Source organism: Zophobas morio, unplaced genomic scaffold (genome assembly GCF_036711695.1).
Source record: "Zophobas morio isolate AGI-343-1 ecotype UQ-CSIRO unplaced genomic scaffold, CSIRO_AGI_Zmor_V1 ptg000008l, whole genome shotgun sequence".
Taxonomy (NCBI): domain Eukaryota; kingdom Metazoa; phylum Arthropoda; class Insecta; order Coleoptera; family Tenebrionidae; genus Zophobas; species Zophobas morio.
In genome coordinates, this window is record NW_026972113.1 from 11,408,816 (window position 1) to 11,424,731 (window position 15,916).

The following is a 15,916-nucleotide window of genomic DNA, read 5'->3' on the forward strand; positions in this document are numbered from 1 at the left end:
GAACGGGCTATTAACGCGCGCAATTTTCGACGGTACTTGGTCGTACCTGCGATGATGTCGTACCGTATGGGGGCATCGATGGCGACGTCTTGATCGAAGGCGTGGATCGGGGGGTCGAAGGTCAGCAGCTTGTGGATTCTCTCGCCCTGGGGACAGTATGCATTGAGTACCGGAGTACCATATGGAGCGCGAGCAATTATCTAGATGAACAGTTTGGATTCGGTACTGTGACCTTACGCGAGCGGGTTTTGATTTATGGCGCAAGGTGTAGTGGTAATTGTAACAGTGGGTAATTTATGGGTACTGCTTCCGGTACTGCTGGGATGATTGGCGTAATCGTAAGTGAGTGAACGGTTAGTGGAGTGAGTAGGGCGAAGGTCGTCGGGGTTTATGGGTACGAGAAATTTAAAGGGCGGTACTGCGGCATTTGGTACTGTCTTCCTGGTGTTACGGAGATTGATAGAGCAGTGAAAGTGTGCTTGTAAAAATTAGAACGGTTTTGGGTACTAATGAGTGGGTTCGTCTGTATGGGGTTAATGTTGTGTGTAATAGAAAACCGAGATTTCAGGCGGAAGTTATAAATCGTACGTAATTGCTATAGTAAAGTTAATGGAAAATAGTAATCGGTACTTTCGTACACGTACTCTTGATACTGTATCAGTATCGAGATTGTCATAAATAATAATTGTCGATTTATTAGTTTCATGTTTTATTGTGTGCCGTGAGAGTACTTCTCGGATGGAAGAAACCGCAGCGAGTGTGGCTTGGTGTGGTTTTTTCCATCTCGTACTAGATACAGGTACTACTTTAACAATACATAAGTACAGTTTGATATTTCCGACGCAAGATGAGAAAAATGCCAATTAAATTAAAATTACCTAGCTAACTGTTTCTTTTAATCCATTTTTCGGAAACATGGGAACGCAATAATTAGCATTGTTTGGGCATTCATCATTAATATTAATTGTACGAAAGTACAAGTAGCTCAGTTATGCGATTTATTAATATTAAAATATGATAACGCGAGTAGAAAGGTGCGTTATGGCGTGAGATATCCATTACAGTTACGTAACGTTAATTAAGAAAACAAACAAGTAATAAATGAATGGGTAAAATGAGGAACAGAATGCTAAAAAGCGAACGAAATCTGATTCATTTTCAACCTTAAAAGTCAAAAATTTCAGTTAAATATGATGATATTTGATATCTTCAAACATCCGATTTTGAAATTTTTATCACCTACCTACAAAATTTGTAAAAAGCGTCTTTAATCTAATCTGGTGGTCGTAAAAACTACAAAATATAGACAAAATAACGATAAACAATATATTGATATCTTATTCCGTCATGATCTTCATTTAAAAAAACTGGAAGATGATTTTTGATATCTTCAAACTTCAAACGACGTAATTTTTAAATCTTTGAAATTCATGTCTGCCATGTACAAATTTTTAAACGACAAACTTTGTAAAGCGATATTTAATATCTTCAAAGTTTAAGATATTACGCTTTCTAATCTCACGGTCGCAATTATCATAAAATGTCAGTAAACTTTTTTTATTTCAAACACTAAATCTGAAAACTTTAAAATTTACGTCGTTTAGTTAAAAAATTTTATAATAAAAAGTAAGTTTTTACACTGATATTACATATCTTTAAGTTTTGAGATCCTTCGATTTCTAATCTCGTGACCGTAAAAACTACAAAAATAAAAAAAAGTAATAATAAATAAGATCTCTGATTTTATTAATAAAAACAGTTTTTTTTTTAATCATAATATCTATATTTTAAAATTTGAAAATCTATTTTTTCTACCAAATTGTAGTTATTACAAAATTTGTAAATCTCCCAAAAACGAGTGCACCACTAAGAGAAATAACAACAAAAATTATTATATATTCATATCTTATCCCTTGATGATCTGCATTTAAGAAAACTGGAAGATGATATTTGATATCTTCAAACTTCAAACGATGTAATTTTTAAATTATTTAAATACATGTCTGCCATCTACAAAATTTCAAACGGCATAAACTTTTTAAAGTGATATTTAATATCTTCATAGTTTAAAAGTAAGTTTTTAAATGATATTTAATATCTTTAAATTTTGAGATCCTTCGATTTCTAATCTCGTGACCGTAAAAACAACAAAAACATAGATAGAAAAAATAATGATGAATAAGATCTCTAATTTCACTAAAAAAAAACATTTTTTTTAAATCGTGCTATCTATATTTTAAAATTTGAAAACCCATTTTTTTTCTACTAAATTGTAGTTATTACAAAATTCGTAAATTTACAAAAACGAATGTACCACTAAGAGAAATAACAACAGAACTTGTTACATATTGATATCTTATCCCTTGATGATCTGCATTTAAAAAACTGGAAGATGATATTTGCTATCTTCAAACTTCAAGCGACGTAATTTTTAAATTGTTGAAATTCATGTCTGCCATCTACAAATTTTTAAGCGGCATGCACTTTTTAAAATGATAATAAATATCTTCAAAGTTTAATATCTTCCACTTTCTAATCTCATGATCAAAATCATCATAAAATGTCATTAAAATTTTTACTTCAAACACTCTAAATTTAAAAGCTTGAAAATTCACGTGGTTTATCTACAAAATTTATAATAAAAAGTAAGTTTTTAAACTGATGTTTAATATCTTCAAATTTTTATATCCTTCGATTTCTAATTTCGTGACCGTAAAAACCACAAAAATATACAAAAAATAATGATAAATACCACCTCTAATTTTACTAATAATACAGTTTTTTTTAAATCGTGATATCTATATTTTAAAATTTGAAGACTCATTTTTTCTACTAAATTGTAGTTATTACAAAATTGGTAATTCTCCCAAAAACGAATGCACCACCATGAGAAATAAAAAAAATTGTTACATATTGATATCTTATCCCTTGTTGATCTGCATTTAAAAAACTGGAAAATGATATTTGATATCTTCAAACTTCGAAGGACGTAATTTTTAAATTGCTGAAATTCATGTCTGCCATCTACAAATTTATAAACGGCATAAACTTTTTAAAGTGATATTTAATAATCCTCAAAATTTAAGATCTTACGCTTTCTAATCTCACGATCGCAATTATCATAATATATCACTAAACACTTTTACTTAAAACACTCTAAATTTGAAAGCTTTAAAATTCACGTCATGTCTCCACAAAATTTATAGAAAAGTGAGTTTTTAAACTGATATTTAATATCTTTAAATTTTGAGATCCTTCGATTTTTAATCTCGTGACCGTAAAAATATACAAAAAATAATGATAAATACCATCTCTAATTTTATTAATAAAACAGTTTTTTTTTTAAATCGTGATATCTATATTTTAAAACTTGAAGATTCATTTTTTCTACTAAATTCTAGTTATTACAAAATTTGTAATTCTCCCAAAAACGAATGCACCATCATGAGAAATAAAAAAAAATGTTACATATCTCTTGATGATCTGCATTTAAAAAACTAGAAGATGATATTTGATATCTTCAAACTTCAAACGACGTAATTTTTAAATTATTGAAATTGATGTCTACCATCTACAAATTTTCAAACGGCATAAACTTTTTAAAGTAATGTTTGATATCTTCAAAGTTTAAGATCTTACGATTTCTAATCTCACGATCACAATTATCTTTTTTACTTCAAGCGCTTAGAATTCAAAGTTTGAAAATTCATGTCAACTATCTACAAAATTTATAATAAGAAATAAGTTTTTATGGAAGTGATCTTCAATATTTTTAAATTTTGAGATATTTCGATTTCTAATCATTACAAAATTTGTAAATCTCCCGAAAACGGATACAACAGTATGAGAACTGATAATAAAACTTGTTACATATTGATATCTTATCCCTTGATGATCTGGCATATAAAATACGGCAAGATATTTAATATCATCAAACTTCATACGAAAAAATTTTGAAATCATTAAAATTCATATCCGCTACCTACACAGTTTTAAACGACATAAACGTTTTCAAGTGATATTTAATATCATCAAAGTTTAAGATCTTTCGCTTTGTAATCCCACAATCACAATTATCATAAAATTTCATTAAACTTTTTAGTTCAAACAGTCTAAATTTGAAAGTTTTAAAAATCGTAGCGTCTATGTACAAAATTTATAACAAAAAATATGTTTTTAAACTGATATTTAATATCTTTAAATTTTGAGATCGTTCGATTTCTCATTTCGTGACTGTAAAAATCACAAAAATATAGAAAAAATATTGACAAATAATATATCTAATTTTACTAAAAAGCAGTTTTTGTTTTAAGTTGTGATATCTATATTTTAAAAAATTTTGAAGATCCATTTCATCATCGAAATTGTAAAAATTACAAAATTTGTAAATCTCCCGGAAACGAATGCAACAGTATGAGAAATAATAATAAAACTTGTTACATATTGATATCTTATCCCTTGATGATCTGCATTTAAAAAATGAGAGGATGATATTTAATATCTTCAAACTTCAAATGAAGTGTTTTTGAAATTATTGAAATTCATATCCGCTATCTACAAAGTTTTAAACGAGATAAACGTTTTAAAGTGATATTTAATATCTGTAGAGTTTAAGATCTTACGCTTTCTAATCTCACGATCACAATTATCATAAAATTTCATTTAACTTTTTTACTTCAAGCGCTTAGATTTCAAAGTTTGAAAATCCATGTCATCTATCTACAAAATTTATAATAAGAAATCAGTTTTTATGGAAGTCATCTTCAATATCTTTAAATTTTGAGATTCTTCGATTTCTAATCATTACAAAATTTGTAAATCTCCCGAAAACGGATACAACAGTATGGCCAATAATATTAAAATTTGTTACATATTGATATCTTATCCCTTGATGATCTGGCATGTAAAATACTGCAAGATATTTGATATCATCAAACTTCGTACGAAAAAATTTTGAAATTATTAAAATTCATCTCCGCTCTCTACAAAGTTTTAAACGAGATAAACTTTTTAAAGTGATATTTAATATCTTCAAAGTTTAAGATCTTACGCTTTCTAATCTCACGATCGCAATTATCATAAAATGTCACTAAACTTTTTTTACGTCAAACACTCTAAATTTGAAACCTTTAAAATTCACGTTGTCTATTTACAAAATTTTATAATAAAAAGTAAGTTTTTAAACTGATATTTAATATCTTTAAATTTTGAGTTCCTTCGATTTCTAATCTCGTGACCGTAAAAACCACAAAAATATAGAAAAAATAATAATAAAGAAGATCTCCGATTTTATTAATAAAAACATTTTTTTTTAAATCATAATTTTTAAATTGTTGAAGTTAATCTCTGCCATCTACAAATTTTTAAACGGCATAAATTTTTTAAAGTGATATTCAATATCTCTTTAGAGTTTAACTTTTTTAGTTCAAACAGTCTAAATTTGAAAGTTTTAACAATCGCAGCGTCTGTGTACAAAATTTATAACAAAAATTATGTTTTTAAAGTGATATTTAATATCTTTAAATTTTGAGATCGTTCGATTTCTCATTTCGAGACTGTAAAAATCACAAAAATATAGAAAAAATAATGACAAATAATATATCTAATTTTACTAAAAAGCAGTTTTTGTTTAAGTTGTGATATCTATATTTTAAAAAATTTTGAAGATCCATGTCATCATCGAAACTGTAAAAATTACAAAATTTGTAAATCTCCTGGAAACGAATGCAACAGAATGAGAAATAATAATAAAACTTGTTACATATTGATATCTTATCCCTTGATGATCTGCCTTTAAAAAACCAGAGGATGATATTTGATATCTTCAAACTTCAAATGAAGTGTTTTTGAAATTATTAAAATTCATATCCGCTCTCTACAAAGTTTTAAACGAGATAAACTTTTTAAAGAGATATTTAATATCTTCAAAGTTTAAGATCTTTCGCTTTCTAATCTCACGATCACGATTATCATAAAATTGCAATAAACTTTTTTACTTTAAACACTCTAAATTTGATAGTTTTAAAATAACATCTTTAAAAACGAATGCAACAGAGTGAGAAATAACAACACAACAAAATTAGATATTGATATCTTATACCTTGATGATCTGCCTTTCAACAAACTGGATGATGATATTTGATATCTTTAAACTTCAAACGCCGTAATTTTGAAATTGTTAAAATTCATATCCGCTATCTACAAAGCTTTTGACGACATAAACGTTCAAAGTGATATTAAATATCTTCAAAATTTAAGATCTTTCGTTTATTTAAATTTCTGCAGATTATAAATGTTAGAACTCACCGTAACGGGATAGAACTCGTTAATCCTCGTCCTGTACACCCCCTTCGTAAATTTCGGACTAAGATCATCATTATCGCTGACCGAAATTCGCACGGTCGTGTTGGTGCTCCTCGGCGGCAAACCACGGTCCTGAAAAAGCAAATTCTCGCTCAGTTTTTTCCATAAAAATCTCTAGAAAGCGTGATGACGACTCTTCTCGACACCTCGCTCAAACTCCATCCAATTCATTCCTCGCAACTACGGTAATTATTCCCGCAGCATAGTATCTTTTCCACTTTCATAAAACACATAATTGCTCCTATTTACTTTCGTCCCAACGAACGCCATTCCAGCATTTAAATCCTTACGCAATTCTAATTACGTTCACTTAATTAAAACATGCATTTTTAACACTCCGCACTTTCTACATTTCTACAAAGTCGCTGCGTCAATCGTTCCGCAAGAAAAGTTCTTCTGGGAAAATCTTTTTTTACAAGGACATCGCCTAAAGCGCCCGCTGGACCGCGACCACGAAAAAACCCATTTGTGTAATTCGGTTTCACACCTGTTTGGATTATGCCGTGTACGCATCGAGTTTTTGTTGTTAGTTTCGTCGTTCGCGACCGATTTTGATCGCTTCGTGAAAACTAAGATCCAGTTCCGGATGAAAGCTAACATTTACGGAATACTCGGCCCCGATTGGTCGGTTCGAAGTTGCGAGTTTCTCGTTTGGGTTATGTTGTGTACGTACCGACGCAGAAATGGTGAGGAGAAACTCGCGGTCGCCTGTGTCAAAGTCCAATGGTCTTTTGAGGACGAGGAAGGCTTGATGGGTGCTGTCCAAGGAGAACTTGCCGCGCTCGTTACCGGAGATGATGGTATACTGGACGTCCGAGTTGGGCGTGTTAGGTTTGTCGCGGTCAAGAGCGCGGATTCCGCGGAATATGGTCAAACCTGGAAAAAGTTAAAGGTGATGCTGAGTTTCCCTAATTTAATCTCTTCAAAATGTTGAATTTGATGATCTTTAGATATCTTAAAATTTGTAAGATCTTTAAATTAAATAATATTATTTAAACTACAAAAGTTAATATATCAAAATCAGCAAACATTAAATAAAGCTTTGGACCTTGCTGATGTTTGATATCTTTAAATTTTGACATCAACAACTTCCAAAAATATTTTGAAGATCCTAAATTTTGATAATCATAGTTTATGTCACAACAATGTAGCTGACAGATCTTTACCACGAAAACACATAACAGCCACATTTTTTTAAACTACGAAAGTTAATATCTTCAAACTCGAATGTCTTAAAATCTTGAATTTTTTAGAAATTAGTATCGGTCCTTACAACAACTAATCAAATCAAAACCGCTCCAAGAATCAGGAAACATTAAATCGTTAAGATTTGATGATCTTCAATATCTCAAAATTTTCAGATCATCAAATTCCAAAAAAAAAATCGCTTACCGACAGGGGTGAGTTCGTCCACCGTCACGTGATAGGGCGACCCGACGAAAACGGGCGCATGGTCGTTGACGTCCTCCACGTACACCGTAACCGACAAAGAGGACGTAATCTGCATACAAAAGAAACATTAATCCGCATCCTGCAATCATCTCATAAAGAATTTATAATATTATCCCAGCTGGCCGAACCAGAGGCAACATGAGCATTGTACGCGTGCTTGTGGTCAAGTCTTCGTGCTTCTTTGTTGACGAGAAGAAAGATGCACGAGATCTCCTCATAAAAGAGGAAACTTTATCCGCTACAGGCCATTAAATGTGCATTAAGGATGTTGTTGTGAGATTTCAAGGTCTGAGTCTAACTATAATTGCTGGCCGACATTTTTTCCTAGAGCGTGTCATCACTTTTATTTGCACTTTTCCGTTTCCGATAACAGCTAAACTAAATTTAACTATCACGTAACTATAACTGACTATTGAGAAATTTGTCTATTTTGTTCCTCAATGTCTCCAATGGTACCCGAAACCGGCAGCAAAAATTCATTTACACACATTTATCGAGCGGTACTACCAGTACCGCCAAATTCCTGCGTCCATCTCAAAAATTAACGGCCAAATTATTACTTACAAGCAACGACATAAATTCCTGAAATCCTCACGTTATGAATTACGAGCTAGAAACAAGATACGACTATCAGTACCGCGGTACCACTTCCCATTGACACTCCTACGAATAAAAATTAAAAATCCGTTAATATTTTTCACAAAATTATAAATTATAGCACCTACGCTCCTAACTGTGAATATCTTCTCCCGTACCTAATCGGTACTGCCATAGTACCAGCGCGATAAATCTCGACAGTGTCAATTCCACTTCCTCGAAGATGCTAAGGCGCTCCAAAAACCACCATTCCGATTAAATTACACAATTTTTGTCGGTACTACCGCGCAGAACAAAGTACTGCTTGAGCGAACACGACAGGATTCCTGTAATACGTCAAAACGATCATTTTATTGAAACACGGCTTTGAAACGGTACTGTCCGTACATATTAAGATGCCACTGGTCAACGTTAATAAATTCAAGCCTAATCAATCAATTTCAGTTGAATATTTACAACAACGTAGAAAGTACTACGAACTCAGGTACTAAAAACGAATCCGCGAGGACCAGTTTTGGTTTTATCGCTCGTTTAAATGCAACGGACAAGGAAGACTTCATTATTGGTAATAACAGTGTAAATATCCGTAGCACGTTCGTTGCATTTCAAGTAGTACCGCTGGTACTGCAGTAATTGGAAAATTTTCCGCTCTGTGCGGAAGAAAATGCATTTGCGTAAACGTAAGTACGTACAAAACGCGAGTACTACTCTTTTATTTCTTGTGGTACTGTTTAGTACCCAACATCCTTGAGCACATTTTCTCCTCACAAAAAATGAGATGATTGCTAAAAGTACTTATTCATTCCGGTCTACTACACCCAGCTTCAATTAACTCGGCTCCTGTAATCTGTTTGCCAACACTTACAATATCCTCTCCATCATCGTGATCGCAAGACACTTTGAATTTCAGAACGTTCCTCGGATTATCGGCATCTACAAGGTCCTCCAGGGAACGCGCAAGGAGAAGGGAAACGGTCGTCCGATTAAGATCTCGGTAGGTGAAGTAATGGACATCTTCATCCTGAATAGAATGCAAAACAAATCGTTAAATCGAAGAGTACCTACATTGTGGTGGTACCACTTTATAGTGCAATCCGAGATCTTAAAACAAAATTTCATAGAGGTACTACCGGTACTACATTTTGGAGGTGGTACCTGAAGTACCAACAGTTGTGGCAAGTAACAAACATCAAGTCGACAACAAGTACCACACACGCTATTCTCATTTCATAACGCAACATGAAACGAAATTTCGCAATACTACCGGTACTACCCTTGAACAAAGTAATAAACACTATTTCTTTTACCTTCATCTTGAAACAAAAGCGAATAAATCATAAACGGATTTTTTACCCTCAGTACTACCCGATATTGTGGCAGTACCATGACCACCACACACACAACTTTTCTTTTATAATACATCACCAAGTTAAAGTAAGGTAAATCAAACCGCTAAATTGAAATTTCATGGTAGTACCGCACGCTGCACTTGTTTCGTAACGTAAACGAACGAAACCTGTGGTGGTACCACCGCAACAGTACCTCATCCGTACCTTATCTACGGGCCTCAAGCTCAAGTTATTCCTCGGATGCACCTCCACCTTCAGCACCTCCTCGCCGACCCTCAAATTCTCCGGTACTCGCACGAACCTGAGGTACTCTCCGGGCGGATAGAACTGGCATCCTGCGAACAAAACAAAGCGAAATAGAACTAAGTGTGCCGGATGGACGCACGCGAAAAAGCACTTCCAATAACATCTAATAATCTCGGTACTGGTAGTACTTGCGTGCGCGCAATTAAGATGACTGTTCCAGATTCTTGATTTTCTCTTTCGTAAAAAGAAGTATGAACGAAAGTAGCTTTGTGCAAACGCATGCGGCTATTGTTGCCATTTTTAATGGGTGCGAACCGTGACCCATTTTATAGGTTAGTACTTGATGGTCGACAGGTGCTTGTGCTTGCACAAAAACAAAGTGCAGAGGTTGAATTAGCGAGATGTTTGGAGATGGTTTCACTCTGTTTACGTGGGTTTAATGTGGGTTATTGGGTTCTGGAGTGGGGTGGTACGGCGGTACCGGTTTTTAACCCTAGGTACTGGCGCGGTGCAGCGAGGTTTGGTCAGTTGAGTTAAGTAACCAGAGTAGTTAAGAACTTCGATTTTAATAATAAATGATATCATATTTGTGTAAGATCTGTCATTGATGATATAACAATATCTATCTAAATCTGAAAATCTGAGTGAGGGAAAAATTCATTTACATCGGAAACTAACATAATAAAAAAAACACGTTTTATCAAAGTGTAAATTATACTGTGATTTTCTACGAAAATATGATCTCATATCGATAAGATCTATTTTAGGAAATATATCATCAAAAAACTTTAGATATAATCGATTTTCCTCCATTTGCTAATGAAACGCTAACGATATTAACACAAATCGGGAACAAATTTGACGATATTTTTACGTATGTGGTCTAAATTGATGATATGAGACATTTCAAAATATTTTAATTAATGACTAAATTTTTTGGTATGTGGCAAAATATCTCCCGGATATAGGAGTCTGAGATAATATTAAATTAAACACAATATCATATTTGTGTAAGATCTACAACTGATGATATAACAATATCTATCAAAATTAGAAAATTTGACTGAGGGATAAATTCTAGAATTTAAAATTAATTTAGATCGAAAAAAATCGCAATGAAGAAAAAAAGACTTTTTTAATTATAAATTCTACAGTGATAGTGTGTTTATTCTACAAAAATATGATCTCATATCAATAACATTTATATCATCAAAAAACATTACGATCCATTTTTCTCATTTTGCACAAGATATTACCACAAATCAGGCACAATTTTGATAATATTTTTAAGCATGTTATCTAAATTGATGATCTGAGAAATTGATAATCTCAAATTGTTTGGCATTTGGCAAAATATCTCCCGGATATAGGATTTTTTTTTAATTATAAATTCTAGACTGATGGTGTGTCTATTCTACAAAAATATGATCTCATAGCGATAAGATTTATATTAGGAAATACGAGTGTATCATCAATCAATCGATTTTTCTCAATTTCCAAATGAAATACTCACGATATTACCACAAATCAGGCGCAATTTTGACGATATTTTTACGCATGTGATCTGAACTGATGATCTGAGACATTTCAGTTGTTTCAATGATTTGAGTGTCAAGTATTTTTTAATTATAAATTCTACAATGACGATGTGTTTATTCTACAAAAATATGATCTCATATCGATAAGATTTATATCAGGAAATATATCATCAAAAAACCGTTACGATCGATTTTTCTCAATTTGCAAATGAAGCACTTACGATATTATCACAAATCAAGCACAATTTTGACGATGTTTTTATTGATTTATTGATGATCTGATACATTTCAGTCATTTTAATGATTTGATTTTCAAATATTTCAAAAAACGACTTCTTATAAATTTTTTGGCATTTGGAAAATTATCTCCGGGATATAGGATTTTGGGATATTATTAAATTAAATAGGATATCAAATTTGTGTAAGATCTGCAACTGATGATATAACAATATCTATCAAAATTAGAAAATTTGACTGAGGGATAAATTCTAGAATTTAAAATTATTTTAGATCGAAAAAAATCGCAATGAAGAAAAAAAGACTTATTTAATTATAAATTCTACAGTAACAGTTTGTTTACTCTACAAAAATATGATCTCATATCAGTAACATTTATATCATCAAAAAATATTACGATCCATTTTTCTCATTTTGCAAATGTCATACTCAAGATATTACCACAAATCAGGCACAATTTTGACGATATTTTTACACATGTTATCTAAATTGATGATCTGAGAAATTGGCAATCTCAGACATTTCAATCGTTTCAATGATTTGAGCTTGAAATATTTCAAAAAACGACTTCTACAAAATTGTTTGGCATTTGGCAAAATATCTCCCGGATATAGGATTTGTAACGGATTTTTATTTAATTTTGAATTGATTTGCATTCGAAGTGGTGGCGCATCTATCACGCGTAGTGTTGGTGTGAGCTACGGGAAAAAACGGGGAGAAAAAGGGAGATAAGAACGAGAGAGATAGCGGGGCAGGAGCGAGTGGAGGAGCTCGGGAGGAAGAGAATCAAGTTCAGGGGCTTTTCAAGGAAGATTTTCGGGAAGAGACGGGACCTGAGAACCGAAGGAAGAGTCAGGAGCCTCCGCCGCCTACGCTGAGAGAGAAGAGGTGCCCTCCCACATATTTTAACAGTGATTGGCTTATCGTATGTAATACCTTTAATAATATAATTTGTCGTAAACGTAGTTTTATTGGGCTCGGGTTGAAACCCACTTCGTGAGGTAACAATACAGTAGCATTTATTTGAAATCCTGTAAGTAGGTTACAGATTTTGAGATATTATTAAACTAAACATAATATCATATTTTTGTAAGATCCACAACTGATGATATAATCTATCAAAATCAGAAAATTTGACTCAGGCATAAATTCCCGAATTTTTAATTTTTAGATTAAAAAAAACGTAATGGGAAAAAGACTTTTTTAGTTATAAATTCTAGAGTGATGATGTGTTTATTCTACAAAAATATGATCTCATATCGATAAGATTTATATCAGGAAATATATCATCAAAAAACCGTTACGATCGATTTTTCTCAATTTGCAACTGAAACACTTACGATATTATCACAAATCAGACACAATTTTGACAATATTTTTATTGATTTATTGATGATCTGATACATTTCAGTCATTTTAATGATTTGAGTTTCAAATATTTCAAAAACGACTTCTTATAAATTTTTTGGCATTTGGAAAAATATCTCCGGGATATAGGATTTTGGGATATTATTAAATTAAATAGGATATCAAATTTGTGTAAGATCTGCAACTGATGATATAACAATATCTATCAAAATTGGAAAATTTGACTGAGGGATAAATTCTAGAATTTAAAATTAATTTAGATCGGAAAAAATCGCAATGAAGAAAAAAAGACTGTTTTAATTATAAATTCTACAGTGATAGTGTGTTTATTCTACAAAAATGTGATCTCATATCAATAACATTTATTTCATCAAAAAACATTACGATCCATTTTCTCATTTTGCAAATGACAGACTCAAGATATTACCACAAATCAGGCACAATTTTGACGATATTTTTACGCATGTTATCTAAATTGATGATCTGAGAAATTGATAATCTCAGACATTTCAGTCGTTTCAATGATTTGAGCATGAAATATTTCAAAAAACGACTTCTACAAAATTGTTTGGCATTTGGCAAAATATCTCCCGGATATAGGATTTTGAGATGTTATTGACCTAAAGATAATATCATATTTTTTTTTAGATAAAAAAAAACGTAATGGGAAAAAACACTGTTTTAATTATAAATTCTAGAGTGATGATGTGATTTTATTCTACAAAAATATGATCTCATAGCGATAAGATTTATATTAGGAAATACGAGTATATCATCAATAAATCGATTTTTCTCAATTCCCAAATGAAATACTCACGATATTACCACAAATCAGGCGCAATTTTGAAGATATTTTTACGCATGTTATCGAAATTGATGATCTGAGAAATTGATAATCTCAGACATTTCAGTCGTTTCAATGATTTGAGCTTGAAATATTTCAAAAAACGACTTCTACAAAATTGTTTGGCATTTGGCAAAATATCTCCCGGATATAGGATTTTGAGATGTTATTGACCTAAAGATAATATCATATTTTTGTACGATCTACAACTGATGATATAATCTATCAAAATCAGAAAATTTGACTCAAGCATAAATTCCCGAATTTTAAATTTTTAGATAAAAAAAAAAAACGTAATGGGAAAAACACTTTTAGTTATAAATTCTAGAGTGATGATGTGTTTATTCTACAAAAATATGATCTCATAGCGATAAGATTTATATTAGCAAATACGAGTATATCATCAATCAATCGATTTTTCTCAATTTCCAAATGAAATACTCACGATATTACCACAAATCGGGCGCAATTTTGCCGATATTTTTACGCATGTGATCTGAACTGATGATCTGAGACATTTCAGTCGTTTCAATGATTTGGGTTTCAAGTATTTTTTAATTATAAATTCCACAGTGACGATGTGTTTATTCTACAAAAATATGATCTCATATCGATAAGATTTATATCAGGAAATATATCATCAAAAAACCGTTACGATCGATTTTTCTCAATTTGCAAATGAAGCACTTACGATATTATCACAAATCAAGCACAATTTTGACGATATTTTTATTGATTTATTGATGATCTGATACATTTCAGTCATTTCAATGATTTGAGTTTTAAATATTTCAAAAAACGACTTTTTATAAATTTTTGGCATTTGGAAAAATATCTCCAGAATATAGGATTTTGGGATATCATTAAATTAAATAGGATATCAAATTTGTGTAAGATCTGCAACTGATGATATAACAATATCTATCAAAATTAAAAAATTTGAATGAGGGATAAATTCTAGAATTTAAAATTAATTCAGATCGGAAAAAATGGCAATAAAGAAAAAAAGACTTTTTTAATTATAAATTCTACAGTGATAGTGTGTTTATTCTACAAAAATGTGATCTCATATCAATAACATTTATTTCATCAAAAAACATTACGATCCATTTTCTCATTTTGCAAATGACAGACTCAAGATATTACCACAAATCAGGCACAATTTTGACGATATTTTTACGCATGTTATCTAAATTGATGATCTGAGAAATTGATAATCTCAGACATTTCAGTCGTTTCAATGATTTGAGCATGAAATATTTCAAAAAACGACTTCTACAAAATTGTTTGGCATTTGGCAAAATATCTCCCGGATATAGGATTTTGAGATATTATTAACCTAAACATAATATCATTGTTTTGTAAGATCTACAAGTGATGATATAATCTATCAAAATCAGAAAATTTGACTCAGGCATAAATTCCCGAATTTTAAATTTTTAGAAAAAAAAAAAAAAACGTAATGGGAAAAAACTCTTTTTTAATTATAAATTCTAGAGTGATGATGTGTTTATTCTACAAAAATATGATCTCATAGCGATAAGATATAATAGATCTAATAATGATAGTTTCTCATTCATCTCGTCATCACGTGTTCATTACAATCTGTAATGAAATATTTTTAATCAAATTAGAAAATTCCCAGTGATGATTCACTCTGTACGAAAATATGATCTCATATCAATAAAATCATTTTTGGGAAAAAAATCATTACGCTTTCCGTGATATGTTTTATGATCTAAATTGATGATATTTGAGAATGACTTCAGTTCAGTAATTTCATCAAACGACTTCTAATCATGTATCATCCATCTCGCCATCACAATCACTTTAATCAATTTAGGAAAACATGATATCATATCAATAAGATCAATTTTAGAAAAGATATCATCCAAAAATTATTACAATCGATTTTCCTTCCC

The 15,916-nt window shown here is 31.3% G+C and overlaps 1 protein-coding gene across 1 annotated transcript in view; it reads right to left on the bottom strand.

Annotated features, from left to right (window-relative positions):
- Positions 1-15,916, bottom strand: part of LOC135125349 (cadherin-89D) — a 53,345-nt gene that overhangs the window by 14,508 nt on the left and 22,921 nt on the right. The window contains exons 3-8 of the mRNA XM_064050849.1: positions 9,966-10,096; positions 9,278-9,433; positions 7,756-7,864; positions 7,037-7,239; positions 6,307-6,435; positions 47-146 (exon numbers count right to left, since the gene is read on the bottom strand). Of these exons, the coding sequence (XP_063906919.1) occupies positions 47-146; positions 6,307-6,435; positions 7,037-7,239; positions 7,756-7,864; positions 9,278-9,433; positions 9,966-10,096 (828 nt within the window). The remainder of the gene's footprint in view (positions 1-46; positions 147-6,306; positions 6,436-7,036; positions 7,240-7,755; positions 7,865-9,277; positions 9,434-9,965; positions 10,097-15,916) is intronic.